The sequence below is a fragment of the Schizophyllum commune genome (genome assembly GCF_000143185.2).
Source record: "Schizophyllum commune H4-8 unplaced genomic scaffold SCHCOscaffold_15, whole genome shotgun sequence".
NCBI classification, from domain to species: domain Eukaryota; kingdom Fungi; phylum Basidiomycota; class Agaricomycetes; order Agaricales; family Schizophyllaceae; genus Schizophyllum; species Schizophyllum commune.
The window spans coordinates 404,209-431,891 of record NW_026089552.1 but is presented as its reverse complement, the minus strand read 5'-3'; the positions used below and the strand labels follow the sequence as shown (position 1 = coordinate 431,891).

General features: G+C 58.6%; 10 protein-coding genes across 10 annotated transcripts; 5 read left to right on the top strand and 5 right to left on the bottom strand.

The window, feature by feature from the left end:
* The first annotated feature begins 914 nt into the window (after positions 1 to 914).
* SCHCODRAFT_02644003 (FAD/NAD(P)-binding domain-containing protein) lies at positions 915 to 3,503 on the top strand. Its single transcript, XM_003026758.2, has 8 exons — positions 915 to 1,168; positions 1,216 to 1,337; positions 1,395 to 1,655; positions 1,707 to 2,526; positions 2,583 to 2,777; positions 2,827 to 2,987; positions 3,063 to 3,184; positions 3,237 to 3,503. Exons 1-8 carry the CDS (start codon positions 1,144 to 1,146, stop codon positions 3,253 to 3,255), a joined length of 1,725 nt encoding a protein of 574 aa, XP_003026804.1. The 5' UTR covers positions 915 to 1,143; the 3' UTR covers positions 3,256 to 3,503.
* Positions 3,504 to 4,405: 902 nt separating this feature from the next.
* On the top strand, positions 4,406 to 5,858 carry SCHCODRAFT_02753512 (uncharacterized protein; the record flags this gene model as incomplete). Its single annotated transcript, XM_003026757.3, has 2 exons — positions 4,406 to 4,462; positions 4,511 to 5,858. The coding sequence occupies 2 exons, from the start codon at positions 4,406 to 4,408 to the stop codon at positions 5,738 to 5,740; spliced, it is 1,287 nt and encodes a 428-aa protein (XP_003026803.2). The 3' UTR covers positions 5,741 to 5,858.
* Positions 5,859 to 6,239: 381 nt separating this feature from the next.
* Positions 6,240 to 7,930, bottom strand: SCHCODRAFT_02644002 (uncharacterized protein). The gene is made up of 7 exons (XM_050346368.1): positions 7,734 to 7,930; positions 7,667 to 7,678; positions 7,503 to 7,617; positions 7,159 to 7,453; positions 6,748 to 7,108; positions 6,525 to 6,700; positions 6,240 to 6,466 (listed from the first exon to the last, which is right to left on the bottom strand). Exons 1-7 carry the CDS (start codon positions 7,915 to 7,917, stop codon positions 6,350 to 6,352), a joined length of 1,260 nt encoding a protein of 419 aa, XP_050197276.1. The 5' UTR covers positions 7,918 to 7,930; the 3' UTR covers positions 6,240 to 6,349.
* Positions 7,931 to 9,035: 1,105 nt separating this feature from the next.
* SCHCODRAFT_02643998 (aconitate hydratase) lies at positions 9,036 to 12,040 on the bottom strand. Its single transcript, XM_003026664.2, has 7 exons — positions 11,778 to 12,040; positions 11,615 to 11,723; positions 11,358 to 11,555; positions 11,052 to 11,307; positions 10,718 to 11,001; positions 9,912 to 10,668; positions 9,036 to 9,859 (listed from the first exon to the last, which is right to left on the bottom strand). The coding sequence occupies exons 1-7, from the start codon at positions 11,948 to 11,950 to the stop codon at positions 9,288 to 9,290; spliced, it is 2,349 nt and encodes a 782-aa protein (XP_003026710.2). The 5' UTR covers positions 11,951 to 12,040; the 3' UTR covers positions 9,036 to 9,287.
* Positions 12,041 to 13,929: 1,889 nt separating this feature from the next.
* On the bottom strand, positions 13,930 to 15,947 carry SCHCODRAFT_02603449 (uncharacterized protein; the record flags this gene model as incomplete). Its single annotated transcript, XM_003026663.2, has 4 exons — positions 13,930 to 15,065; positions 15,113 to 15,182; positions 15,230 to 15,330; positions 15,383 to 15,947. 4 exons carry the CDS (start codon positions 15,945 to 15,947, stop codon positions 13,930 to 13,932), a joined length of 1,872 nt encoding a protein of 623 aa, XP_003026709.1.
* A 2,125-nt stretch (positions 15,948 to 18,072) lies between these two features.
* Positions 18,073 to 19,381, bottom strand: SCHCODRAFT_02718439 (uncharacterized protein; the record flags this gene model as incomplete). The annotated part of the gene is made up of 4 exons (XM_003026662.3): positions 18,073 to 18,584; positions 18,728 to 18,988; positions 19,207 to 19,271; positions 19,321 to 19,381. The coding sequence occupies 4 exons, from the start codon at positions 19,379 to 19,381 to the stop codon at positions 18,240 to 18,242; spliced, it is 732 nt and encodes a 243-aa protein (XP_003026708.1). The 3' UTR covers positions 18,073 to 18,239.
* Positions 19,382 to 19,995: 614 nt separating this feature from the next.
* Positions 19,996 to 20,782, bottom strand: SCHCODRAFT_02593436 (uncharacterized protein; the record flags this gene model as incomplete). Its single annotated transcript, XM_050344000.1, has 1 exon — positions 19,996 to 20,782. Exon 1 carries the CDS (start codon positions 20,470 to 20,472, stop codon positions 19,996 to 19,998), a length of 477 nt encoding a protein of 158 aa, XP_050197275.1. The 5' UTR covers positions 20,473 to 20,782.
* Positions 20,783 to 21,369: 587 nt separating this feature from the next.
* SCHCODRAFT_02718424 (uncharacterized protein) lies at positions 21,370 to 23,093 on the top strand (the record flags this gene model as incomplete). The annotated part of the gene is made up of 7 exons (XM_050347075.1): positions 21,370 to 21,465; positions 21,551 to 21,653; positions 21,705 to 21,861; positions 21,884 to 22,040; positions 22,413 to 22,531; positions 22,679 to 22,831; positions 22,911 to 23,093. Coding segments are annotated over exons 1-7 (941 nt in total), but the record flags the coding sequence as incomplete, so codon positions are not given.
* A 740-nt stretch (positions 23,094 to 23,833) lies between these two features.
* Positions 23,834 to 24,346, top strand: SCHCODRAFT_01342442 (uncharacterized protein; the record flags this gene model as incomplete). The annotated part of the gene is made up of 2 exons (XM_050341472.1): positions 23,834 to 23,943; positions 24,069 to 24,346. The coding sequence occupies exons 1-2, from the start codon at positions 23,853 to 23,855 to the stop codon at positions 24,344 to 24,346; spliced, it is 369 nt and encodes a 122-aa protein (XP_050197273.1). The 5' UTR covers positions 23,834 to 23,852.
* A 1,448-nt stretch (positions 24,347 to 25,794) lies between these two features.
* Positions 25,795 to 27,071, top strand: SCHCODRAFT_02120598 (uncharacterized protein). The gene is made up of 5 exons (XM_050341854.1): positions 25,795 to 25,915; positions 25,989 to 26,111; positions 26,413 to 26,465; positions 26,520 to 26,687; positions 26,818 to 27,071. Exons 1-5 carry the CDS (start codon positions 25,899 to 25,901, stop codon positions 26,838 to 26,840), a joined length of 384 nt encoding a protein of 127 aa, XP_050197272.1. The 5' UTR covers positions 25,795 to 25,898; the 3' UTR covers positions 26,841 to 27,071.
* Positions 27,072 to 27,683: the final 612 nt, after the last annotated feature.

The following is a 27,683-nucleotide window of genomic DNA, read 5'->3' as shown; positions in this document are numbered from 1 at the left end:
ACGACTTGTACATCGGATGACGAAACTCCTGCTGTTGCGTCGATGCACGGGGGACATTTCGCAAATCGCTAGCTCATGGAGCTGTCCTCAGTTTCCAAGCTACACACCTGCTTTTTCTAACATAGGGAATGTAAATGGACCACTGCATGCATTTTTTTGTCTTGTCGTGTGATCGGCCACGTCTCAAGCAATTTTTGACTGCTTCGAGAGCTTGCTGCTGCTGCCAGCAAGCAAGAACGCTCAACCATAAGCATGGGGACAAGGATTGCTTGCGAACGTCACAGTTCGGTTAACGTCACGGTCACACACGTGCCTCGGAGGTTGCCGATTCCGAGTTGAACTGTGACTTGTCACTTGATCGCTTTCCTAGCGTTTCTTTCTTTCAGCGGTCCCTGTATTACCACGGCTTGGCTGCAGAGCCACTTGGGCAGGTCGATATTGCTGCATATCTCCACCTCACATGGTACGACGACTGGGAGAGCATAATTTGCCTGCTCAACTAGAGCACGAAATTCCACGAATGCACCTCATCGAGCGTCAAGCTTCCAGTTCAAAGTAGCCCACAGTGATGCGCGCCAGCGGCCCTCCGCCCGGGACAGTAGCGGGCGGTGATTCGGACCTATCGTACCTCCGCGCGGACTCAGCGGGCCAGCCGCCCGTCCGTGCCTTCCGCGAGGGGCCCTATCTCCGCGTTCTGTTTCCGGTCGTCCGGTGGGACGTTCGCGACGATGAGCAAGTACGACAAGCTGACCGAGAATTGTGCTGTATGTAGACCGTAAGATGAGAAGAATTTGGAGAGAGCGCCTTCGCCTTCGGAAGTTCGAGCTCTATGGGCGTGGGAGATTTTGCTTCGCACATGATTCGACCGTCGAGGATCGACTGAACTCCGCTGGCGGCACGCGCATCTTGGCCAGAAAAGTGACAAAAGACCTACTGAGCCTCGTAAAATATGGTTTCCAAGGCGTCAGAGGCAAGCAATGGGACTGAGTGCAGCGCGCCGAGGACGGGAGTATGACGCTATCCTGCGGAACGGAACGTGGGAATACAGATTTCGTCAAGAAATTCAATTCTGCGACTTGTTGCACTCACATTTTGTCCTCGACCACCTCCCCCTCCCCCTACTCTTCCCCCGCCTAGACGACAATGGCGCTCGCTCGCCAGGGACAGGGTGCGCCAATTGACATGGAAGTTCACCCGGTACTCATTTGCGGGCAGCCCTTACCCGCGTAATCGCGCATTCTAGACCTTCACGAATCGGGACCGCCCTCCACGTGAAGAGCGGTTCCCTTCTTCCCCAGCGAGTTGCGGCGGCAAGGCGCGCGTCGACGGAGCCGACGGCAAGTGTTCACGCAGCTTGACCTCGACTTTGAACGGTTGTGCTAACCCGATCACAGGCCGGCGGTGACAGCGCGATTCCCCCTCCGCCTCCGCCGCCTCAGGCTTCGCGATGGAGCCGCTTCCTCATGTTCCTGGGCAAGTCGACGCTGTTCACAATGGTCCTGGTCGGGGGGACGTACTACTACGTTAACACGCAAACACGTCACCCGGGAAAGCAGCTGCCGTTTGACTCGACGAAGAAGACGGTCGTCGTGATCGGTAGCGGCTGGGGCGCGACTAGCTGGCTCAGGAGCGTCGACAACACCGAGTTCAACGTCGTGCGTAGCACTGACCATAGTCCGATCACACTTTCGCTGACAACCGAGCAGATCGTCATTAGCCCGAAGAACTACTTCCTCTTCACTCCCCTGCTCCCCAGTGTTGCTGTCGGCACGCTCAGCCCGCGCTCCATTCTGCAGCCGACACGCTTCGTGACGCGCCACAAGCCGCGCCAGGTGCAGGTTATCGAGGCCGAGGCGACAGATGTCGACCCGGTGAACAAGACGGTCACCTTCGCGGACAACACGCCCGTGCGCGGCGCGGTCTCAAGCACGACAATTGGGTACGACTACCTTGTGTACGCGCCCGGAGCGGAGGTGCAAACCTTCAACATCCCGGGCATTAAGGAGAAGGCCTGCTTCATGAAGGAGCTCGCGGATGCGGAGCGCCTGCAGGACCGCTTCATGGACTGCCTCGAGTCCGCCGCGTTCCCCGGGCAGTCCGACGCGGAGATTGACCGCCTGCTGCACGTCGTGGTCGTCGGCGGTGGTCCCACTGGTGTCGAGGTTGCGGGCGAGTTCCACGACTTCTTGGAGGACGACCTGAAGGCGTGGTACCCGGAGCTCGCGCAGCGCATCCGCATCACGCTCGTTGAGGCGCTTCCGAGCGTGCTGCCGATGTTCTCGAAGCAGCTCATCGACTACACGGAGGAGTCGTTCAAGGAGAGCAAGATTGACATCATGACGAAGACGATGGTGAAGGAGGTCAAGGACGAGGCGGTGGTCCTGCAGATGCCGGACAAGAGCATCGTGGAGGTGCCGTGTGGCGTCGTTGTGTGGGCCGCGGGCAACCGTCAGCGCCAGATCACGATGAACCTCATGAAGAAGCTTGGTCCCGAGCAGGATAACCGTCGTGGATTGACTGTCGATGGTGAGTTGCCCTCCTTTGGTACACGATAGCAGTGGACTGACAAAATTATTCATCAGACTACATGCAGGTCAAGGGCTCGAACGGCAGCATCTTCTCAATTGGTGACACCACTGCGACGTCCTACGCGCCCACCGCCCAGGTTGCCTCGCAAGAGGGTGCCTACCTCGCCCGCGTCTTCTCACAGATGGGCAAGAAGGACGCGCTCGAGCGCCGTTTGGCCGAACTGAAGGCGGAGGAGGGCAAGGCATTGGGTATGTGATGCTCTTCTCGCTGCACTGGCCCCTACTCACCCCCTTTCAGCTTCCCCCGAAGCCGAGAAGGTACACAAGGAGGAGATCGAGAGCGTGCAGTCCGCGGTGCAGAAGGTCAAGATTCGCCCCTTCAGCTACTCCCACCAGGGCTCGCTCGCGTACATCGGCTCTGAGAAGGCCATTGCGGACCTGCCGTTCATGAACGGGAACGTGAGTATCATTTCCTCGATCTCCTTTTGAGTTATCTGTTGTCGGAAGAAAAACATCACTCACGATCTTTCCTAGTTCGCCTCCGGCGGTATGGCGACCTACCTCTTCTGGCGCAGCGCGTACCTCACGACGCTGTTCTCCCTCCGTAACCGGACCCTCGTGGCTGTCGACTGGATGCGGACCAAGGTCTTCGGCCGGTGAGTGCTTTCGTCCCTTGACGAGTCGAAGATAACTGACGCTCTCGTTCAGTGATGTCAGCAGGGAGTGAGCGTTTGCTTCGTCGGGTCGTACGACGAGCGCCCTGCGACTGTGTGCTAGAACGGACCTTTTACACTTGGGTGCGCCGTTAAGCGTGCGCCGGGGCGACGATCGACGAGGGCGAGTACTTGAGTTGTTGGTCGGATAGAAGGATACCCTCTGGACCGGCTCCTACTAGACTTACTCGTACTTTTTGCATATTATAGACCTGGTCGTCGATTGATTGTAGACTTTGCCCAATCATTGTTGTATCGCGATGTGAGGGAGTGAGGTCGCGGTGATAGCTGACTATCCTTGGTGATCTTCCGGTTTTATGCATCGTCGCGATTCTTGCCACAGAGGGAGTGGCAAACGTGGTAGGCCTTGAGTTTGGTTGAGGTGCGTCTTCGACTTGCTATTTGGCTCTTGCTCATCGTTTGCACGCAGGGCAGGATTTTTTCGTCAAGACCTCATATACAAGCCATGCGTTGCAGTCCCGATTGTACACGCTCGTGGCGCTTGATACGGTGCATCTCCAGCAATGCTTGAGGCGCAGGGCTTATCTTCCAGAGAGAACGCAGGCAGGCCCTGCGATGGTCTTGGCGATCACGCACGCTCATAGAAAATGAAACATCCCTCTTGGTACAGGCTCAGCGCAAGTGGCCATACGACGGCCACCACCACGTCGGTACTCACTATCCCTCTGCCAACCTGATCCAACCGGCGCGAATCTTACCAGGATGCTGTACGCGATTGCCACAAACGCCGCTCCGCTATCCTCGACCAGCTGCGACAATGGCCCCGATGCATCATTGGAAGCTCTTTGTTCGGTCACGTCTGATATTCAGTCAGGGGAGTGCCTTTTGGCCAGTGGTCATGACAACCGACACCACAAAGGCGCCGCGTGGCGCTCAAAGGGGCAGGTCAATATCATGCAGGCCATGAATATCCTTATATGGCGAGAAATCGACAAACACATGGCGACCAAATTCATCTCCGGTCCTTTGCCTGATCACAAGCACGACAAACACAGCGAAGGCTGGCCATGAGTGTGGGTATAAAAGCGGAGGGCGTGTTGCCTGGTCTCGTTTGTCATTGGCGCTTGTTCGCGCTGCTGCTCGTCGCGATCCTCTCTTTCGTCTGCTCACTAGCTGGCTCATTGGATCGCAAGGCTTTCTTCAATGCTTCCCACAACTCCTCCCCGGAGCCGCGTCCCACTACCGGCGCAGGTGAACATCGTACGTGGCATTTGTATCGCGCCCGATGTAACTCACAAAGCCGTCTAGACCTGGAATCGCGCGCTCGCCGGCATGCCCGTTTCTCCTGCTTCGACTCGACATTCCAAGGACTTTGACCTTCATCTATCGGAAGAGCTGTACCCTGATTACGACTATCCCATTCGGAGCCAAGCCATCGACGAACTCCCCGACTGGGCTCTCGAGGTGAACCCCTCCTTGTGCAGCGACGCGCTCCTAAATGCCTCTCCCGCGAGCGTCAAGAGACTTGGGGATCGACTGATGCTCCCCGAGTATAATCTAACCTTCGGGCAAGCCGGCGACATCATTGCTTCGGTAGCTGATAGTACCTCGCCCTTCGGTCATGTTAAACCGTTCTCGATTCTGCACGATGAAGGTCTTGAGGATGACAGCGATGACGACGACGTCAGCCTGGATTTACCCAGGACCACCGTGATCGACAAGGCCGAATATATCCAGGCAGTGCGCGAGGAAGATGCTACGCCGAACGAGGACAAGGAGAACGATGACCTGGAAGGCTCTGACAGCGACGACATCGAAGAAGAGGATAACGAAGAAGATGACGATGCCTCAGACGAGTACGTTGCGAGCGAAGATGACGAGGACGAGGACTACCAGCCCTATCGACCCACGAGACGCAATGTATCGCGTCGCGGTCGTCCACCCCATCGCGCTGTCTACCTGCCTCTTTCGCCGATCAAAGGTGGCGAGAACTGCGTTGTCCAGTCAGGCAACAAGCGACGAAGGCGCTCCTCCTCGAGCCCCTCTCCATTCGATTCCAAGAGGGCGAAGGCTTCGGACGAAGGCAGCGCAACCCACATTTCCGCTACAAAGGCTGCCAACCGGCTGAAAAAACACTACAAACGCGACAGGGCCCTCCGAAAAATTGCGCAAGGTCTGCCTCACCGCGAACTACCCGATGGGCGCGTTCAATGCCAGGTCACAGACTGCGGAAAGCTGCTGAGCAAGGGAGCATGGGAGCGACATGCAAAAACGCATCTTCGCGGATTTGTCGCCGCACTTTGCCTCGCCTGCGGGAGGACCTTCACGCGCACCGACCCCCTATGTCGACACCTCAACACGAATCATGGGCAGTGCATCGAGCAGAACCTTGGGACGGACGAGCATGCGAAGTCCTGTTGCAAGCCCCTGCACGAGTACAGGTCGAAGAAGGCGGGCTTGGAGCAGGGGCGTGGACTGGACAGGCTGTCAAAGGATGAGCTCAAGAAGGCAGTCCAATGCCTCGCTGCCCTCGAGTGATTGTTATGGCTTACCGGGGCTGCTGGGCTGTTTCTGGTCGTCGTCAAAGGTTGTAAACGTATCTGACCGTATTTCACGTATTTACACAGAAACCAGTGGTACCATCAGGGAAAGCGAGTCGTTGCGATATTCTTTTGTAATAGACGACCGCAGGATCAGGCTGGTATATGGATACTGGATGGAGGTATGCCCGAGAGGCTGATGGCATCCGACCGAGCAGCACTTCTTGAGTCGAGCGTCGACACTATCCCCGATTTCAGTTCTCGTGGCCTTGGACGATCCATCGCGGCGGGAACATAGTCGCGCAAAGATAGGATGGTCGAGGATGCGGCGCGTCCGATGGGAGGAGTTTGGGTGTAGGTTGAGCTTCATGAAGCATACGACGAAGCCCAAGGTGCGCCAAGCGATGCCACAGCAGCAATCGAGGCTGCACAATTCTAGTTGCGACGTTGAGGCTCAGAGCAGCCTGCAGTCTCCGGTGGCATCCGACGCAACTGTATGGCTCCGGACGATCATCTCATGATTCGATAACACGTCCCGCAAATCTCGGACGCCCTGTACCTATCATGGGTGGACCAGGGTGGTGCCGTACGGACAGAGGCGTATCCATTATGATGATGAGGATGCATCGCAATAGACAATGTGCAGCCTCTCTCCCGGCGAAACAGCGTAGTCTAGCACTTCCATCCCTCCCGCAAGTATACCGACGCGCATCATCGCAAGCAACTTGTCAAAGGCAGGCCGATGTCAGCAAAGCTTTGCATGCCCCATACGATGCACCTACGTTATGTGCAGCATTGGAATGGGCATATACGCCGCCGAAGAAGGCCGAGCTCATGTCCTGACCCGAGTTACTTGCGAGGAGCTGCGGGCCTCCGGGATGATTGCCAGCGAAGGCAGACACGTCGTGTATGAAACCCGAAACGAGAACGAGCGTGCGCTCACGCGATTGCTCCTTGACTGTGCATCGTCAGCCGAACCATTGAGTGACGCGTATATATACCCACAAGTCTCCCAGCTCACGATAGGCAGTTTCTCCGGCGCGACGGGCCACTCCAGCGCATCTTGGACCTCCTTCAGGGACTTGAGCTTCATCGATAGCGCACCCTTCTCGATCTCGTTGCTCGGAAAGACGCGCAGATTGGTGGCCAGCGTTAGCCAACCGCAGAGCGCGATGAACCATTTAGTAGGGTCGTACTGATACCAGAGGAATGCGTTGCGGTAGTCCATCGGGAATTGGTGGTGGAAGTTGTGATAGCCTTCGCCCATAGTGAGAATGGCCGAGAGTAGGTGATCTCTAGGCGAAAGGCGGTCATCGTAAGGCTGTTCGCCGAGGTAATGCGCTATGGAGTTGATGCAGAAAGTGCTCTGACGACGCTTGAGATAGTTTAAATATCAAGGGAGGGAACGCCACGTACATGGTGCGCAACGGTCAACCGAAGACACGCAGCGATGCAGAAGCCCCCAACGAGATCGCCCCAAACCAAAGCGGGAACAAGCGTTGGAAAGAGAAAACCGAAGACGAGCATGATGAGAAAATAATGCCGGTGTTGCCACTGCGTGACAGGATCTTTCTCGAGGTCCGATAGCTCGACCTTTCCAGCGTGAAGGTCGGTTTTGACGACCATCCAGCCAATATGAGTCCAAAGGAGCCCGCGCGACGAGTTGTACGGGTCAAGGTCGGTATCCGTGTAGCGATGATGCGAGCGATGGCTATGCGAAGTTGAGTGCAATATCTAAGATGCAGGAAAGACAGATGTACCTTCGCGCCCACCAGCACACTGAGCCCTGGGCTGCACTTGTGCCGCCTAGGAGAAGGAAGTACTGCAAGGCTTTACTGGCGTTGTACGATCTATGCGACCATAGCCGATGATACCCTTAGACAGATGATCATTATAAGTCACTAGTAGGACGTAGTTGATGTACCAGCGGTGATCCCTGTGTCGTTCACATCCTTAGTATCGTTATGCACGAACCATGCGATAATACTCGCCTAGCATCGAGAATGTGTAGTACGCGGCCGCGAAGGCCACCGTCCATGGATGGAGAGTAGTATACCAAAGTCCATAGAAAGCGGCTGCCGGCGTAGTGACCAAAACGAACACATTGAACCACCTCACGCCCTTGATCGGCGGGAAGCCAGCCAGAAGAGCAGAAGCAGCAGGGATGTACGGCATCACCAGGTATTCCATGTGTACAGCTATCCACAGACCGCGAGACTCGGGGAAGAGGGCGGAACCAGAAAGCGAGCGTCGAGCTGTATCCTTCGTCGTCTTTTAAGCTTCGTCCTGGCTCGTGCGACTTGCGCGCAAAATAAGATCCGGGTGTTCTTCGAGGTAGTTAAACTGTCGGGGAACGCACCTCGAATATAATAGAAGGAGGCCTCTGGACTAAGCGGACGCGTCAGCTGCATGCGTAGGCTATGGGATGGCGGCGATATATAGGCGCAGGGCCTTCGAAGCCGCAGGTATCGGCCCATCTGCACGCGTAGCCGGGCTACAAGGGTGGATAGCTATCCGGCGACATAGTTGTGTTGGGTTGCCGTCACCGCATATGTTGTTGCCGGCAGCCTTTCATGCAGGAAGGCAGCATGCACGGACGTTTGCAAATCAAAGTTGAACATGTCACGGCATTCCGTCACATTCTCCTGCTCCGACTCCCGCATCCGTGCCACAAATTTGACTCGCGGACATGGCAGAGGGGGTTGTAAACGATGTCATGACAATCACGAAGCTGCAGGATGGGGAGTAATTGGCTGATGATACCTTCGCCACTGTTCCATAGCCCCTCTACCATTTTGACCGAGTTTGGATTCAAGTTGAGTGGTGCCGTACGTATAGCCGACGTATTGAGAAGCAAAAGATAGGCCGTATCGCCCTAGGCACACTATTAGTTCGCCGGTTCATTGCCTCTGCACCACACGCACCCCTGGGTCGTGCATACTCGTGAAGGCACGCACCAGTCTAAAGCTAGACCAGAGCGAACAGGACTTCCTCTCGCGCGCGGATCCAATACATCCCTTCCTGATAACGCCGCCGCTCTGAAGCCCGCCATCGCGCGTGTGTATACATCTTCAGCTTGTTGCCCGCAAAGGACCAACACTGACCTGGCAGCCTGCATATCGCAATCATCAGCACAACGTTAACTGACCAGCAGGCATACTACTGACCGGAAGTCAGGCCGAACGTCGAACTGGGACACAGCCAGAACTGACCAGGCTTCATACGCGCGACCTTCAGTCACTCACCTTTCCACAGACCGCGCTCCTTCACTTGTTCACTCACTCACACACCCCTACAGGATATCCATCGCATACATAAATGACGGACTGGAAAACAAAGCGGAAACATTACCAGTACACTAGGAAAAGAAAGCAGAATGATGCGATATCGATATGCTACGTCCGTCAGCTCCCCACCCCGCCGCCAGTACTCCGTCCCTCGTCCGCCGTCGCGCTGGCCATCCGCTGCGTAGTAGAGGCAGTCCGCGCTGGACGCCAGCGACGACGGCGATGGTAGTTCGAGTAGTACAACACTGGGTTCGCCTTTTACTGACCCCTCGCCTTCGCCGCCATCAAGTTGAGCGCGGAGCCCGCCTTGAACCACTCGATCTGGCCCTCGTTGTACGAGTGCGCGACCGGGATCTGCTCGCTCGTGCCGTCCGAATGCTTGACGTTGAGCGTCAAGTTCTTGCCCGGCGCGAAGCTCTCCAACCCGAGGATGTCGATCTTATCGTCGGGGCGGACGCGGTCGTAGTCGGCGGGGTCGACGAAGGTCAACGCGAGCATGCCCTGCTTCTTCAAGTTCGTCTCGTGGATACGGGCGAACGAGCGGGTGATGATGGCGAGGCCACCGAGGAAGCGCGGCTCGAGCGCGGCGTGCTCGCGGGACGAGCCCTCGCCGTAGTTGTGGTCACCGACGACGACCCACTTGATGCCGTGGTCGCGGTAGTACGCGGCGGTCGCGGGGACGGCGCCGTACTCGCCCGTGAGCTGGTTCTTGACCTTGTTGGCCTCGCCATTCTCGGCGTTGATGGCGCCGATCAGGCAGTTCTGCGAGATGTTCTCGAGATGGCCACGGTACTTGAGCCACGGGCCGCCGGCGGAGATGTGGTCGGTGGCTGTCACAATGTCAGTGCGACGTTCGTGGTACGAGATGCGAAAGGTACTCACTGCACTTGCCCTTGGCCTTGATGAGGATGGGCAGGTCAGTCGGAGTCTTGCCGTCCCAAGGCGCGAAGGGCTTGAGCAGCTGGAGACGGTCCGACTTGGGGTCGACGGCGACGTTGACAGAGGCACGGTCCTCAGGCGGCGCCTGGAACGTGTTCTGACCCGGATCGTAGCCGCGCGGCGGCAGCTCGTTGCCCGACGGGTCCGTGAACTTGAACTCCTTGCCATCTGCACCAACGAGCGTGTCCGTCACCGGGTTGAACGTCAACTTTCCGCCAAACACCATCGCGGTGACGATGTCCGGAGACGCGACGAACGCGTGCGTCGCCGGGTTCGCGTCGTTGCGGCCGGTGAAGTTGCGGTTGTACGAGGTGATGATCGAGTTCTTCTCGCCCTTCTTCACGTCCTTGCGGTCCCACTGGCCAATGCACGGGCCGCAGGCGTTCGCGAGGACGAGGCCGCCGACGTCCTCAAAGGCAGCCATCTGGCCGTCGCGCTCAATAGTGGCACGGACCTGCTCAGATCCAGGGGTGACGGTGAACTTGCTCTTGACGTCAAGACCGTGCTCCTTCGCCTCGCGCGCGATGCTCGCAGCGCGGGACATGTCCTCGTAGGACGAGTTGGTGCAAGAGCCGATCAACCCGACCTTGAGCTCCTCCGGCCAGCCGTTAGCCTTGACGGCGTCCTTGAACTTGCTGAGGGGAGTAGCAAGATCCGGAGTGAAGGGGCCGTTGATGTGCGGCTCGAGCTCAGAGAGGTTCTGCAACACTTGTTGGAGCTAACGCGAGTGAAATATGGAAGCTACTCACGATCTCAATGTGCTGGTCGTACTCGGCACCCTCGTCAGCCTTGAGGTTGTGCTGGAACTTGTTGGCGTAATCCGCAATCATGCCGCGCTTCGTCGCGTGGAGGTACGACTCCATGCGGTTGTTGTACGGGAAGATGGACGTCGTCGCACCGATCTCGGCACCCATGTTGCAGATGGTGGCCATACCCGTGCAAGACAAAGACTCGACACCCGGGCCCTTGTACTCGACGATGGCACCGGTACCACCCTTGACAGTAAGGATGCCGGCGACCTTGAGGATGACGTCTGGAGCATAAGTCAGCGCATGTGATTGATTGAAGGGAATGCGCTCGCACCCTTCGGAGTCGTCCAGCCGCTGATCTTGCCAGTGAGGTTGACACCGATGACCTTCGGGCACTTGAGCTCCCAAGGAATGCCGGCCATAACGTCGACGGCGTCGGCACCGCCAACACCGCACGCAACCATGGCGAGACCACCGGCGTTGGGGGTATGCGAGTCCGTGCCAATCATCATGCCGCCCGGGAATGCGTAGTTCTCGAGGATGATTTGGTGAATGATACCAGAGCCCGGCTTCCAGAAACCAAGACCGTACTGAGGGGGGGTTAAGTAAAGCGTCCTTGCAGGGGTGTATGGAGACGCACCTTGGCAGTCGCCGTGGCCAGGAAGTCGTAGACCTCCTTGTTAATGTCGATAGCACGCGCCAAATCCTTCACACCGCCAACCTGGGCCTCAATCAAGTGGTCGCAGTGTACAGTGGTCGGGACCGCCGCGGTGTCCATGCCCGCCGACATGAACTGGAGGAGGGCCATCTGCGCGGTTGCGTCCTGGCACGCTACACGCTATGAAGTCATCGTCTAGTCAGCGCCAGTGGTATGGAGATAAGGCTTGGCGAACTCACGTCTGGCCGCAACTTCAAGTAGCTGACACCGCGCTCGATGTCCTGGTTGTGTGGGTCGTCCAGATGACCGTACACAATCTTCTCGCTCATCGTCAATGGCCGCTGCAATCTGGGAAGTACGGGTCAGTGAGGTGTGCACGCGCGTAGGGAGCCGATTACACACCTTTCGCGGACAACGGCGAGGTTGTCCTCGATGCGCTGGTAGTTGATGTAGGCGCCCTTCTCGAGGAGGGACATGGGGACCTTCTGGTCGCCGATGCGTTCCGCAACGGTGGCCATGCCCGCCGCGAAGCGCTTCATTGCCGCGGGGGCAGCGCGGTTCGTGATGTTAAGCATCGCGTTTCGGTTCGTTAAGCACGCTCTGGACGACGACGGGAGGCGCTCGGCGGCTGCCTGAGATGGATGAGGAAGGGAAGGAAAAGTCCGGAGCAGAGTGATGGCAGCGCGGTTTTCCCCCGATCCCTTTTATACCTTCACGTGAATATCCGCCGGCCAATCATACATCACCCATTCCCCGAGCGCGTCATTTCTCTCCCCGCAGCGCGCCGGCCTCACCAGCACGGCCGGTACACCGTAACGCACGTCCACTAATATTCCAGCCATTCCCGCGCGCGCACGACGTTCACAGCGCCTTCTTCACCACGTTGAGCACCAACCTGCTCTCCGAGATAACCCGGCTACCCCGCTCCCGGCGTGTCGCAATCTCAGCGTTGTTCATGTGCTTCTCGACACGATAATTAGCTGGTCTCAGCACGCCCACCAACGTCGACACTCCCGAGCCCGCCCCGTGTCGGGATGCGGCCGAACGGTTAGGCGGGGGCGGGGCAAGTGATCACTGGTGACTCACAGACGGCCTCCCGCACCACGATCATCGTCCCTGGGCGCGGCGGGGTCAGGCGACACGACCTTGAAGTCGGAGCTCACTGTTCTTCACTGTGTTCATCCTGCTCCCCTTCGCAGAACGATAGCAACTTTAGGCGCGCTATACTTCCCCCAGCACCATGCCGATGTTGAGCTACGCGTCTATAGGTACCTCTCGACTAGTTCAAGGCTGCTGATCGTTTGTCAAGTCGCCCGCAAGCAGGGAAGCTGCGTCGATCGCTGGGGGAACTATGGGCACGCGTTCCCTGAGCTCCTAAGATTGTGGGGGAACTGCAGTTGCGATTTCTGAACTCCAGCGATTGCGAGCGAACTCAACCGACGTTCGTGTCAGTTAACCTCGTCGATCACTCGTTTGTAGACGGATTAGGAAGGGGTTGGTGATCGAAAGCGTGACCATCAAAATGTGACTATGCTTTGACTTCAGCGCCTTCGGGCGGAGCCCTCGCCTCTATAGCCAAAGCCCGTTATCTACCCGCCATACCACGACACTATCTCAACGTCTATATTGGAATGTATACATCTTGTCATATCTTCTTACGCTCGCTTCTGTCCGACGACATCCAGACATCATGAGGGATACAAGCCTCTGGAACCTTCAGTCGGTTCCACACCTAGTCCATCAGCGCAAGCTCCGCTTCCTTGAGATTGGCGACTCATCTGCTGGGCAAGGTCGGCTGACTAGATGCAACATACTTATTCGCGCCGACCCTCTTGCGATCATGAACGACGCCGGCGCGCCATCGTGCTCAAGACGCTCACTCGACACTCCCAAAAGACAGAGAATTCGCCACATCTAGCGTCGAATACTGTATCTATATACACGGTACGGAAAAGAGCAGCTGGCTATAATGAACAATGAGAAATGAACCAGCGCTGGCAATAAATATACCCCATCCCGATCCGCGGGCGCGTTTGAGAGCGTAGTGTATGAACGCGTCTGCCACGGCCCTGCGTACCCATACTAGCTACAAAGAAAAAGTAACAGTAAAAGCTACACAAGACATGCTCAGACAGACGCACTACGCATCGCGCGGAAGGTGGCCAGCTACCGCCCACGCGTGCGCCGACGCTATTTAAATATGTACAGTACACAGAACGAAACGCCCGCGCCGCGGTGCGCATGATAAATAGCGAGAGGAAGGGGAGGGGGTATAGGGGTTGGGGGACCGGCGCGGCGAGTGTGCGCGCGGTCGACCGGCGAGGCAGGCGTGTGCGCACAGCGGAAAAAGACCCGCGAGCGCCGGAAGGCACGACAGATCGCCGCGCCGGTACGAGAAATGTTCGAGATAGTCGGGTTCGATGTTGTCGAAAAAGCGGGTGTGGTGTGGTGTGGTGAGTTTGTTTAATAGTCGCGGGCTACCATCCTCGTTCGGGTCCATTCATCGCGCGTCGTGCATCCATCCTCTTCCTCTCCTCTCGTTCGGGTGGCGCATCTACCACCCGAACACCTCCTCGTGGATCTCGATTCCGCCGATCTGGTCTCGGCGCACCGGGTCGATCCAGCTCACGGCCTTGTTGACGTCGTCCGCGAGCGCGACGGGGCCGCACACGCCGACGAGCATCCCGCACAGCGCGTCCTCGTCCTTGTATCCGCGCCCGAGGCTCGCCGTTCGGCTGATCGTCGCGTCGAGCACCTTGAGCGTGCGCGGGCGGCCGCCTGACAGCGTGAGGCCGGGCGGGAGGGCGTTGCGGTCGAACGGCAGCTTGCCCGACGCGGAGACACGCGTGTAATGCACGCTAATGTTGACCTGCGTCGTGCTCGAGGTCTGCAGGAGCGCGGTGAGTTGCGGGAGGAGCGGCGCGAGGCTCGCCGCGTCCTGGATTATCCAGATGAGCTCGAGGACCTTGACGCGCGACCGGCGCTCGAGGTCGCGCTGCAAAATGTCCTGCATGCTCGCGAGCCCGAAGGTGATGCCGGACCCACCGCACACGAACACGCCGGCCGAGTAGCTGTGGAAGATCGCGTCGCCGGGCCCGCCGTAGGGGCCCTCGAGCATGACCTTCACCTGGCGGTCCGTGCCCGCGTCGTAGTATCCGCCGCTCTTCGCCATCTCAAATAGGCGCGTCGTCCATGTGCCCGTCTTCTTGATGAGGAGGACGAGGCCCTCGTGCGAGTTGGGCGCGCTCGCGATCGTGAACGGGTGCACCTCGCTCCAGCCGTAGAGGCCCATGCCGCCGGAGAGCACGCGCACGCGCATGTGCTGCCCCGCGCGCCAGCCGGTGTTGATCTGCGGGACCTCCATGCGCACGATGCCGAGCTCGGGGAGCGCGCGGAGCGTGACGGTGTGGAAGCGTGTCTTAATGAGGCGGTAGAGGTGGTCGAAGCCGTAGATGACGCAGACGGCGATGATGTAGGGGAGGAAGGTCGGCATGTGCATGTACGTCGCGGGGATGAGGACGATGAAGGCGGCAATGTGCGACCAGAGGAAGATGGTGTACCAGTTCTTGCGCCAGTAGTCAGTGGAGAGGAAGAACAGAACATCCATGCAGATCGTCGCGACGAGGCCCCAGACGATGAAGGGCTTCTGGAGGCTTGCGGCAAAGGTGCCAGCAATTGACCATTTGTAGACTAGGGCGAGTCAGTGGGCTGATGCGGAGTCGAGGAGGGTCACTCACAGTAGCCTAGGGTGTGAATGTTGACGGCAAGGACGACCAGGCGGCCGACGAAGCGATGAATAAAGTTGAGCTAGCCAGCGCGTGAGCCACTGTGCATGACGACATGTTCAAGCTCACCTTCTCGTAGCCAATCCCAAGGAGCAGACCGATCGGGTTCGCCTTGGTGCCGAACGCAAAGACCCAGACCATCTGGGCGACAGCGACCGCACCCGTGCGAGCTGTCGGGGAGTGGTCAGCGCGTTGCTACGAAGATATCGGAGGGCTACGCACCGGGATCGCTGAAGGGGTTCGACATGTAGAACGCCGTGTACGCCATGACGGCGAACCAGATCATGCACGTCGCAACCTGATAGAAGGAGTAGCCTGCCGTGAAGCGCCAGTGGAAGGGCGCGGTGAGGGGGCGGAAGAAGCGCGGGCACGCCGCGAGATGGGGCGGGCAGTTGGCCGGGGGGCCACCAGCGGCGTGCTTGTCGAGGCGCTGGATGTACTGCGCATGCGTGTGGAGGGTGTGCGAGTCGTCAGACCCGCCGTACGCAGTCTTCTCGGAAGAGTACGTCGGGCGGCGCGCGATGGAGTGATCGGCGGGGCGGCGGGTGGCGGGGAGGGCCTTGCGGGCGAAGATGTGGCCCTGGAGCCACTCGGAGGGGACAGAGAGGCGTGCGAAGAGGCGTGGCAGGCGCAGCAGCACCAGCACGCCGAGGAGGGCGAGGAGAACGATGTTCGCATGCCAGAGGAGCAGCGCGACGTTCACCCCGGGCCCCTCAGCCTGAGCGGCGGCACCCTTGGCCGCCGCTGCGCTTGCGGTCCCGTTGGACGCAGGTTGTGTAGCAGACATGGCGTTGACGTCGACGTCGAACTTGGTGGGGAAAGGGCGTGAAGGAGTGTACAGCTTAGGAGACAACGCGGCGAAGCGGGCGTCCGAGAACGCAAAAGCAGCGCGCGAGTACGGCGGCGCATCGCAAAGACGAAGGGGAGATGAAGGCGGTGAGAAGACGGGTTTGTGCTCGCCGTCGTGACCGTTCCTTTTGAGTTCCGCGCCGCGCAGCAGCACCCCGATAGGTGTCCAGGTCTCGCGCGTGCAAGCTTGAACCGCTCCTGCCACCACGATGTGCCTGCCGCGACTCGCATCGAGACGGCCTGGAGAGGACGCGGGACGTGCTGTCGCGCCGGCTCCGACCAGCTGTCAGTGCGTCTACGGTCGGGTGTGTCGGCCAGCCATCGCATCGTCGGTCGCAGGAGGAGAGAAGCGCGCGCTCGAAGCATGCCGGCACGCCAGCTGTCAGGAGTCAATGCCCGCGCGACGTCATCGCCGCGGGCTTCCGAGTCTGCGTTCGAGCCTGGCGGTACTTGTCGAGTGGGCGGTGAGTCTAGCTGGAATCGAGTCGTCACCGAGATGGCGGTCTCTGCAGGGTCCCCGACGGTCCTCCCTGCGCGCCCCGCGTGACGTGACCGAACATCAACCGTCGCGTTTCCTAATCGGTCAAAAGTGAGAAAATTCGCATCTACGACCTCCCGTACTTCCTATCTCGCGAACCGCTGCAGCTAGCAACTTCGGACAAGGTGCGTTGGGAGCGTATTTGTCAAACTAAGGGTTTTCCGAGCTTGCAAGTTGCTGCTATCACTCCTTCCTCTACTGTTCCCTCCGAAGTCAGTGGGAAAGCGTGACATTCCGGCTCTAACAATTGTCCAGCTTCGAGTTCTTCTTCGTTTCTTGTGGTTCAAAGACTCAATTGAAGGGTGTGGGCAGGCCAACCTCTCTGCCAACTAACTAGTCCCTCCCCCTCCTCGCTCTCCCCCTCTTGATTTTACTCTGCTTGTCACCCTCCTCTGCCACCAGCGCCCACCATCACAGACCCCGCTCCAGACATCACAGACCCCGCTCCAGACATCACAAATCGTCCGTTAGGCACGATAATTGTTCCGTGATGTCGTCCGGTGGTCGTTCGATGGCTATTAATTGCCGTCAACGGCCGTTCCAGGGCCGGCAAATCACACTGCAATCATCGGACGGCACCCTTCCGTGGTACGAGCTCTAATTTACCTTCCGCGAGCTGATCCGTAGCTACTCGAGACCCGGCCATGGGTGGGGAATATAAGGTAGGAGCGTAAGGTGGGTGCACAGTCCGTGTGTACGAGTCTGCTCTCTATTCTTATGCTACATGTTACAGTACACACAACGAGTGCGAGGCAGGCTATGAGTGTACAAAGCAGGCTACGAGTGTTCAAGTCTCGAGACAGGCTACAAGCATACAAGTCTCGAGACAGGCTATGAGCACACAGGTGACGACTATCAGGTATGGAAGGTAGGTCGGTGAGCAGGAGAGAATGGACGGAGCGCAGGGGGATAGAGGGTGGAGCCGAGGCTTTGACAGAGACGAGAAGGTTGAGGGTGAGATGAGAAGGTTGAGGGTGAGATGAGAAGTCAATGGGCAAGATTTATCTGTGGTCGAGGCTGTGGGGATGGTCGAGAGGTGGTCAAGGCGCTGAGGAGATCAAGATGGAGGTGAGAAGACCAACACGGAGATGAGAAGACCAAGACAAAGGTGAGAAGACCAAGACGGAGGTGAGAAGACCGTGGGGCAGATGTCAAGATAGTAGACATGTTCAAGACTTGGCTGAGGGTCGAGGCGGGCATGTCAAGGGTCGAGGCAGGTGAAGCAGAATGGAATCAAGGGTACAGTCGAGACACGTCGAGTTGCCACAAAGTAGGTAACGAGCAAGTCGGAACTGAGCAAGTAGAGAGCGAGCAAGCCAAGACCAAGCGAGTTAAGGAGCTTGACGAGTTTAACAGACAAGGTCATATTACATAGTACATAATAGGACAAGAAGGATGATACAGTACAGAAGACTTGACAGCAAGAGCGACGCAGTGAGAAAGTGCTCGAGAAGGTAGGCAGATGTTCGAGAGGTCAGGGAAGTGCTCAAGGACCGGGTGAGCTGCTCACAGCGCAGTAGAGTGTTCGAGGGTCAGCAGAATGATCAAGGGGTCAGCAAAGCGCTCGAGGGGTCAGCATCATGCTCGAGACCTTGTCTAGGTAGCCAAGAAGATCTTGGGTAAGTAGGGCTCCCCAGACCGCATTACCTCGCTCGGCGGACGACGATTCATTGCTATATTGATCAAAGGGCTTCAGCAATCGCTCGAGGGGCTTTGGGCACCGTGAACTGGTTGGGGAGGCGACAGACAGCAAAGGGGAGCTTCGGGAGGTGGAGAGCCCCGGGGACCTCGAGACAGCGTTGGGAAGCTTGGGGTAAGCGCCGGGGAGCTTGAGGTGAGCACTGGACAGCTCGGGATGAGGACCGGAGGCTTGAGGCGAGAAGCGAGGTAGATGACGAGCTTGAGAGCGGAAGTGGAAGCGAGGCGTGAAGGTGAAGTTGAAGGGTGTGCTTGAGAGCGAGAGCGAGGGCGAGGGTCGCGCTTGGGAGTGAAAGCAAAGGACGCCTTTGAAAGCGAAGCGAAGGCGAAGGCTGCAGACTGAAGGGGAAGACGAGGAATGAGTGTTAGACTCACGAGCAGGAAACGCATCGCGTACCTCATTACCCCGCTCGCCGGATGAATTTCTATTGCTTCACGACTTGAATCGACGGGACAGCATCGGGTTGTATTCGACGAGTCACGAGGAATAGTGGAGGTGAAGCCGGAGGTGTGCGAGAGTGGTCAGGGTGAAGCCAAAGTCGTTGAGGTGCAGACGAGGTCACTAGAGTGATGCCAAAGCTGTCGAGCTTGCACGACAGGGAGAACAATGGTGGAGGTGTCGATGACTTGCGGATAGCGGCGACGCGCTGCTGATCGCATTGGCGCGATAAAGACGGTGCTGCCGGGTCGGCGACGGCACCAGCGAGTTGGTGAGCGAGAGCGCGGGCCTCAGTGGTCCGCGTCTTGATGACCGAATGTCAGTCCACCGCCGCGAGAGTCTAGAGCTTCGTGAGCTGCCGCCTCTCGCATGAGAAGCAGAGGATGCACTGCATATCCTCGCTCGGCAAAAGAAAATGCATTGCTTCAGCGCATGATGGGTGGTTGGCGAGGACGAGCGTGCGACTGGGGGGACTGCTCGAGCGTGCAAGTCGTGGGACGGCGAGGCCGGCAGTCGGCGAACGGAGATTTGGGCCACGAGCTTTCCAGCCTCGTTCGACGAACGAATACCATCCGCGCCGTCGGAATCTGGACACTCGTAAGCCTTGGGACAGATCACAAGGGTCGCACTACGCACCGTATATCATCGCTCGGCGGACGACGATGCATTGCTTCAGCGCTGTATTCGACTTGAACATGGCGTGCGGCGACGCGAGCGAGTCCCGGGGCTTTCGAGGAAATCGGGGAGCGGGGAGGAACAGACTTGACTACAGGGAGACGGTCTAGATCAGAGTGAGCGCGGAATTCTGGCGGGGAGGAGCGTAGCACGTACCGTATATGCCCGCTCGCCGGGGGAAAACTCATATACTCATCGACTACAGCAGTCTGCGCGCGTGACAGATTGCCGGTTGTCGAAGGCCGAGAATTCAGCCTGGCACGGCGATTGAGAGACGTAGAGACTGGGCGAAAGCCCTCGCAGCTGCTTTGAGCTCGACGCTGAAGACGAGAAGACATGGGAGGAAGGACTCGGCCGCGCAAAGCGCCGCCACGGACGGGAAAGTCGGGCGGCGAGACGGACGGCCAGCGGTCCGAGAGCGCACGAGAGCGACCGAAGACTCAAACTCCGGGCGTTCAGGGTCGCGGACGGACGGGAAAACCTACCAAAGTCGGAAGGTTTTGACGAGAAGCCCGTCGGAGTCAACAAATCGACATTTCTCCCCGCGCGGGGAATTTGCCTAGGCTACTCCGCGCGGGTGCCTGAGTTGAGGCGATATTGTTCTTGCTAATACACGTGTTTTGAGCAGCGCGATGCTCAACGCGGAGGTCGCTGCTGGAGATTGTCCCGCGAGGTTTTCTCAATGAACAATGAAGGAAATTGATGGACATTGGCGTAAAGAAGACCGATTGAGTGCGAATAGAGGCCCCCCGACATCTCCGAAGGCACCTGCATAGCGGGGAGGCACTCGACGGGGCGGCGCGCAAACACGGGGAACGATGGTGACGGCCGGGCACAAGGAGCGTGCCTTAAGCGCCGGGCGCTTACCGGCTTCCGCCCCGCCTCGCCGGTCGTCGGCAATTCCCGACCGCACTTCCCCCGCCCCGCCTCTTGCGTTCTGCGCTCATCGCCATCGCCCCCCGTGCTTTCGACAACGGCATAGTCGTCGTCGGGCGATCCCCCTTGCATCTTCAGCGAACGGAACAGACAGCACAACGGGATCCTTGCGAACTTCCTGAACAACACGGCTACTGCTTCACGACGCGATCTCCGCCTACGGCACCTATCCCCCATCACCCCCAGCACCCACGATGGGTCCAAACATGTCCCAGGCGCATCTCTGAAGCATCCCCGAACGCTCGCCTGGTGCTGATGGACAAGGAAGGCGTCCGCTCTTATCGTAATTGAGGGTCGAAGCAAGATGTATGCACATCTGACCCGAATATCCTCGGTAAGTCGTCACCTGGGTGGACATACCTGACCTCTAAGGATCGAAGGGGGGAACCTGGGAGTGCCGTTTTATGCGATTTTGACTCGCCTCCGCGGCGCGATGGGGTCTGTAGAACGTCGAAAAGGCCGTTTTGAATATGTGGCGTCGCTTTTGGTACGTTCGTGCATCCACCGCATGGGCCTTCGCTGACCGGATAAACACAGATAAATGGTATTCGAGTAGTAGGCATGTATTTTAGGAAGTTTAGACAGCCTTGGCGCAATTCCCAACTCGCAATACATATCGTCTCATCGTCCACCCACATCTTCCCCATCACGAACGCGTGCTATAATTGACGCCCAACCCCATGTACGTCACTTTGCCTACACTACCTAACACATTTAGAGCATTGTGCCGCTCCCCGGACTCGGCCCTCGCGTCCAATTGACCGAATATCCGTTCGCCACCATTCCGTTCCCCCACGACTTCCTTCGCTTTACGGTAGGTGGACTCTTCCCAACGCGACAATCTAGACACTGAAATATCGGATCAGAAATTTTCAGCTTGATGCGCGCCGGCGGCGGCCTCGGCGCGTCCGCTCCCGCTCAGCTGTTCTCACCTTGGCGAGAACAATAGACCAGCCCTAATTTCCCCTCGCCGAGGACCGTCAACCATCTTGACATCGGCGCATACGCGTGCTGCGTAACTGCCGGAGCCTTGAGGTAGCGAGTCACTGAGGAGGACGAGCTTTTGGCGCGCCGCCCTCCGTCTAGCTCAAAGCCTGCTAAATGGAGAAACGACGTGATGGCAGCGAGTTCGACTCTTTCCCGGTCTTTGGTGCGTCGCCCCCGCGCCACGTCAGCACTGCCACGTGTCACGCGACGTCAAGTGCGCTCTCTTCGACCGTACTGACGCTGCTGCCCAGCGGATGCGGTCAAGTAGACGCGATACAACGCCCAGCAACTTGCGCGCCACCCAACGGACAGATCGCACAACCCCCCGTACTTCCCCGCCGGAGCCCACGTGCACGGCATCCCAAGCCCGGGTGAGTAAGTCTCGACACATTCTCTGCGCGCTCTGGATGACATTCGCGCAGGGGAGCGGCGGAAGATTGAATGCGCCCTCCGCGCGCATCCCCCCAATCTTCCGACTTTTCGGTGGGCGGGTCTCGGTCGCGGACCACCGAGGTCTGATCCGGAAATATGCGACGCCGGTCTGGAAGATTGGGCGGCGACTGGGCACGGCATTGGGCCGTTTGCGAGGTATAAAGGGTAGGGCATCTAACCGCTCTAATCAGCAATTCACTCCCTTCCTCACACTTTCCTACCTCCCCTTCGCTTCGACATTTCTTCCTCAATACTTTCTTGTTCTCGTCCTCTGTGAGTCCCCTAACCTCGTTCTTGTTCTGAGTCTTACGTCCTCTTTCCTTCAGGTCAAACAGCCCCCTTCGGCATTGACTAGTAAGTCCGCCTTTCTTAATCACTACTACTTGTCATACTCGTCCCAGTCCTTATTCAGGCGCTTTGCGACTCATTGAAGCGCCCGCTTTCATTCCTACGAGCGCTCTACCCTTTTACTGATCGCTTTCACAGCCTTCTTTCCACGCGCACCACCAATCGACACCAAACGCACTTGTCGGTTTCAATGCTCCTCTCGGGTAAGTCAATCGATTTTCTATCTATCTATTGTTCTTCCTAAGTCATTGAACATTGATATCGCTGCACGTCGCTGTCTGTCCCTTGCTCGCCGGGTAAGGACGGGCTGAATTTTCGACGTCGCACCACCCTGACCGGGCGTGCTCTAGGCCATCACGTCGACCGCCACGACTCGCTACGGCCTTCCGCATCTCACCACCACCTGCGTCGATGCCACGCTCATCTTCTGCGCCTCGATGCGCGCTCAGCAGACTTGCAACTGGAGGGGGTCTTTGTGGACGGCCGGTCGATCTTTTCGGCAACCCCCAACCTCCCGGACTCGGCGCGTCTAGCACTCCGAGCGACGGGGTTGGCGCTGTGGTATGTGGTGAGCACGACCCTATCATTCGTGCTTGCTTGTCTTGACATGCTCGAGAGGCCACTCGACGACGTTCGGATTGGAGCGGGCCGCCGTACGGCCTCCGACGACGGCAGGGCTGCATGCCGTCTCTGTAGAGGAACAACAGGACGGTCTCACTGCCGTGCTCATCTCGGTGAGTCTGCGCTCTTTTTCACCGCCAGCTGCACCGTACTCAACGAAGGCATAGAGCGCGATGTTACCCCGAAGCCCAGCCCCCTCTTTCCTCGCTCCCGACACGACTTCGAAGGCGGGCGAGCGTCGTCAGTGTCGGTGAGCTGATTCTCCTCCGTCGCGTCTCGTGGATCACCTCAGCGCAGGCGATGAGCGCAGAACGCCGTTTCCCGCCCCCACCCTTCCTCTCCGTCGGCGTCTGGGATATTCTCGACTGTCGTCGTCACACGCGCAACGATTCAGGACACCTCCTCTCTCCTTCTAGTCCCTTTTCCCAGCTCAATCGGACAGCACGCGATGTTACAGGCGGCCTTCTCGAATCGCGGAGGCCGAGGGTACCCAATCCAGTCGTGATAGCGAAGTAGGGGTGAAGGGGGACTGGTGACTACACGAACGCGCGTCAAGCTCTACACTGGAGAGCGCTATCCCTTTGCATTTCCCGCCTTCACGTCGTGCTAACTCGTTTTCAGATGCCTTTTCTTAGACACCGGGGCCGCCGGAGGCATGCACGCGCGCTGTTCGGTGGGGAACGTAATAAGGGCAGTCTACCTTTGGTCTTGGTGCATTATGGTCGCCCCCCGAACGCATACAAAATCCCTCTGACCCCCTTCCAAAGTAAATTATCGACATTTCCCGGCCCATGAGGCGCACGCGCCAGCTCCCTCCGCCGATCTAGGCGAAGAGGCAGGGGTATTTCTTCGTCAGAACTGGAGGAGAGGGGGGCATTGCAGCGCACCGGTGTGTCATGCTCATCATGCATTAACCTCGCTGACCCCTTCCTCCATGATCTCTTTTAGGTTCCCCGACCGCCGCAGGCATGCGTGCGCTCCCCCTACCAGATCATGCGATGGGGGAGGGGCCCTCCCCATCTCTTTGAGGGAAAGGAACGCGCTTGGAGGGGGGGTGCTGGGTGAGTTATGCGCTTTTCTGATTTTCTATCTCTACAAATCGCCCTCACTAAACCCATTTTTAGATCAGGCTGGGCCGCCGAAGGCACACGCGCGCTGCCCCGGGCGAAATGTTCGGTGGGGCAGGGGTCTCGTCCCCATCACCTCCGGTGAGAGCGATATGCGGAGGCACTCCGGCGCGGGAGGGGGGTGATAATATTGGTGAGCTGATCCCTCTACCGCTAGCACTCCCTCGTCATGAAGACTATGGCGAGGGTGGGGGTACTTCCCCCCTACCCTTTTGAACACATCGTGCTAATATCGCTTTCACAGGATCTTCAGACGAGTTTTTTTCGCCGACCCCGAGCCGCCGGAGGCATGCGCGGGGTCCCTCGGTGAAGGGTGCGACGAGGGCAGGGTGCCCTCCCTTCCCTTCCTCTTTCACAAACGGAGGAACCCCACTTTACGCGACCGTCGGCCAACGTTTTGGCGAGGTCGAGCCGTCGGAGGCGCGCGCGCACCCCCAGTGAAGGCTGCGAAGAGGGTGGGGGTCCTCCCCCTCTCCGAATTGAGTCAAGATGGGGGTGTCTTGACCCCTTGTAAGACGGCTTTTGATGACTCTTAGCCGCCAGAGGCGTGCGGGGGCATCCCTCGAAGTGGGATGCGACGAGGGTGGGGGACCCCTCCATCCGCCGTCTCTTATCATAGGGTCCCCCTTCGCATTGTTTTTGAGCGACTTTAGGCGAGTTCGATGAACCGGAGGCGAGCGCGGGCCCCCTCGTCAAGGCGTGCGACAAGGGTGGGTCTCCCTATCTCCCCCTTCTTATGTCTTAAGCGTACTGATTTCCCATCGAGACGATCTTCGAGGGGTGGCAGCTGCCGAGGCGTGCGCGTGCCTCTCGGGCGAATGACGCGAAGGGGGGAGGGTCCTCTCCCACCCCTTTGTGAAGAAGGGATGGCTGCGGGCGCGCTTGAATGGCGGAGGGGGCCTAGAGTTGTTGGTGAGTTATGCCCCTCCTTCTTGTTTTCAGTCAAACTTACTGGCCCCCATCTTCGCTAGGTTGAGCCGCCGGCACGCTGACGCTGATCCGCGCGAGCTACGCGACGAGGGAGGGGGTCCCCCACCTTTGGAAGCGTAAAGAAATGGGTGAGGGGCGCCTCCCCTCGCAAAAGGGAGGATGTGGTCGTTGGTAAGTCATTTCGATCCCTTTGTTTCTGTTGCAGCGTACTGAGTGCCTTCCCTTCGCAACCAGGCAGAGCCGTTGGGGGTCCATAGGTGAGGGGTACGATAAGGAAGGTGCGTCACCCTCCCTTGACCTCTTCCGTCAAGATGTACTAAATCCTTTCAAAACGACATCCAGGCGACCGTACGAACAAGGCCCAAACCGCGCGCAGGGGCGTGGGGGATCGTGCGGTCAGCGGCGGGGTGGGAGGTGAACTCTCCCCTACCCCCCATCTCCAAAGACTAACGATCCTTACGAGGGGTTCCAGCCGCCGGAGGCGCGCGTGGGCCCCTCGTATGAGGAATGCGTCGAGGGTGGGACGACCCCTCCCTCCAGTCCCCCTTCACATAAGCTCGCTGACGCTCTTTTGAAGGATATTTGGACGCTTTTTCGTTGACCCCGAGCCGCCGGAGGCACGCGCGGAGTCCCTCGGTGAAGGATGCGACGAGGGTGGGTCACCCTCTCACCCCCCTACCTTGTCATGAGGATACTGACCGTCTTGACCAGGATCTTTTGGACGCCTTTGGGGCGAGGGGAGCAGTCGAAGGCGCGCGTAGGGTTGCGCGATGAGATATGCGACGAGGGTGGGCTACCCTCCCCTCTCCCTTCTACTCGCAAGAAGCGGACTTGCCCCCCTTTCGCAGGATTTCGAACGACTTTTCGGCGAGGCCGAACCGCCGGAGGCGAGAGCAAGGTTCCTAGGTGAGATTTGCGACGAGGTGGGGATGCCCTCCCCCTCCTCCATCTCCTAGAAATTGTCAGGAGCGCGCCAACGCGTGAGAAGGGGACGTTTCGATGGGATCGAGCTGCCGGAGGCGCGCGCGGGCACCTCGGGTGCGCAATGCGAGGGGGGTGGAAGGTGGGGGGTGGTGTGCCCTTCCTCTCCCCTTTCCTTTCTGAACGCATACTGTCCCTGTTCCCGCCGGCATTCTGGTGCCCCAAACCGCTGTGCGTATGCGCGCGCTCCCTAGGTGAGTTCTGCGGAGAGGATAGGATACCCTCCCTACCCCCCTCTTACTATCAAAGACTGACCTCTGTTTGCAGTGCGCTCGTGACCGCTGGGCGGCCGGCGGTAATTTCGTGCGTTCGGTGTGAAGAAGGGGATGGAGGAGGTGACTTCCTCCCCTCCCTCCTCCCCGCCAAGGTGGGTGGATTACCATGTCGGCGGTGAGCTGTCTCTTGCCAAACTCCTTCCCTCCGTTCGCCTCCTCCTTCCCCCGTCTTTCCCCTCCCTCCTCCTTCCCCTCTACTTCTCCTCTCCTCCTTCCCCCCTCCTTCCCCTCCTCCTTCCCCTTTTCTTCTCCTTCTCCCCTCTTTCCCCCGTCTTTCCCCTTCCCCCGTCTTTTCCCTCCCCCCTCCTTCCCCTTCTCCACCTCTTCCCTCTTGCTCTCATTGACGCCCTCCCCTTCAATATCCCTTCATTACCACCTCCTTCACGACACGCGCCACCTTCAACGCGATTCTCAAGCCTGGGAAACCGTGAGGTGGCGCGCGACAGCGAGGGAGGGGCGCTGAGATTTGGTTGGTGTGCCTGTGGGGGCGTGCTTTCTCATTCACTCACTGACGCTTTTTCAGTTCTGGGTACGATGGAGACAACCGCGTTGACTCGCTATCCCCTCTCGTCCTGCGCGATGGGGGAGGAGGGAGGAGGAGAGCGAAAGGTTTGGTGCGCGACGAGTTTGCGGCTCCTCATGATAGAGAGGAAGGGATTGCAGGAGGGGTTCGAGATGGGCAAAAGGCGAGGTGAGTGCTACGCGTCCACCTTCGGGCTCATAGGGGTGGGGTTTCGAGTCGCTTCGGCTCGCGTTCGACGACGCGGCGCCTCTGCAGGCGTTACCCCACGAGTTCGAACACTTCTGACTACGTTCTCTAGGTGAAGCGAAGCACGATGCTTAGAACAAGCGGACGGGCTTGCCCATGGTCGTCTTGATGTGCAGCGACCTGACGTTTCGCCAGTTCTTCTTGAGCAGGGAGACCAAGAAGTTAATGCTCAGACGAAGTGAGGGTTAGTGCCAGGCTCGCAGTTTTGGTAGAGAGCGACTTGATTAGGGCTGGATGAGCGAGCAGGGATGACATGGGATGGATTATGAGTGGTAGCCCGCGCTTTAGCAACGCTGGGCAGAGGTGGGGGAGGGGGGTGTCGCTCTCACTCACGCTTCGCAGGTTTTCGAGCGGCTGGGAATTTCGAGCGAAGTGCGGCTGGTAGTAAGCGTTCAAACAGGTTAGTTGACAATCCTATTCGACGAGCTCGGACGCTGCTAACTGCACTTTCAGGTCCCTCCTCCCTCGCCCCTTCGATCTCGAACTCGGGAGTCCCCGCGCGCACGAGGCGCTCGGCACCGACGACACGTGCGTGTTCGACTTTTCCAACGACGAGCGCGAGCTGCTTAGGACGACGGAAAAGGTGGGCGATGGGGTGGGAGGGGTGGAGGGGGGCTAGTAGCGGTCGAAGGGGCTTTTCGCGACGACGTGGAGAGGTGAGGAAGGGGCTTTTCGTGCTAACCCCCCCCCCTTCCCGGGCTCTCGACGAAGGGGTGGCTGCGAGATGGGAAGGAGGGTTGCGAAGTGGTGAAGAAGTGCGGCTGGTAGTAAGCAGCACGTCGGTAAGGTCAGAAACCCCGCGCTTTCGACGTTGGAGGGGGGTGAGTCTCCTTGGTGAGATGCGCGTCGCTCGGGGGGCAGCACTTGCTGCCCTCTCGTTCACTCTCACTCAACTCACGCACGAAGGACAGGAAATTC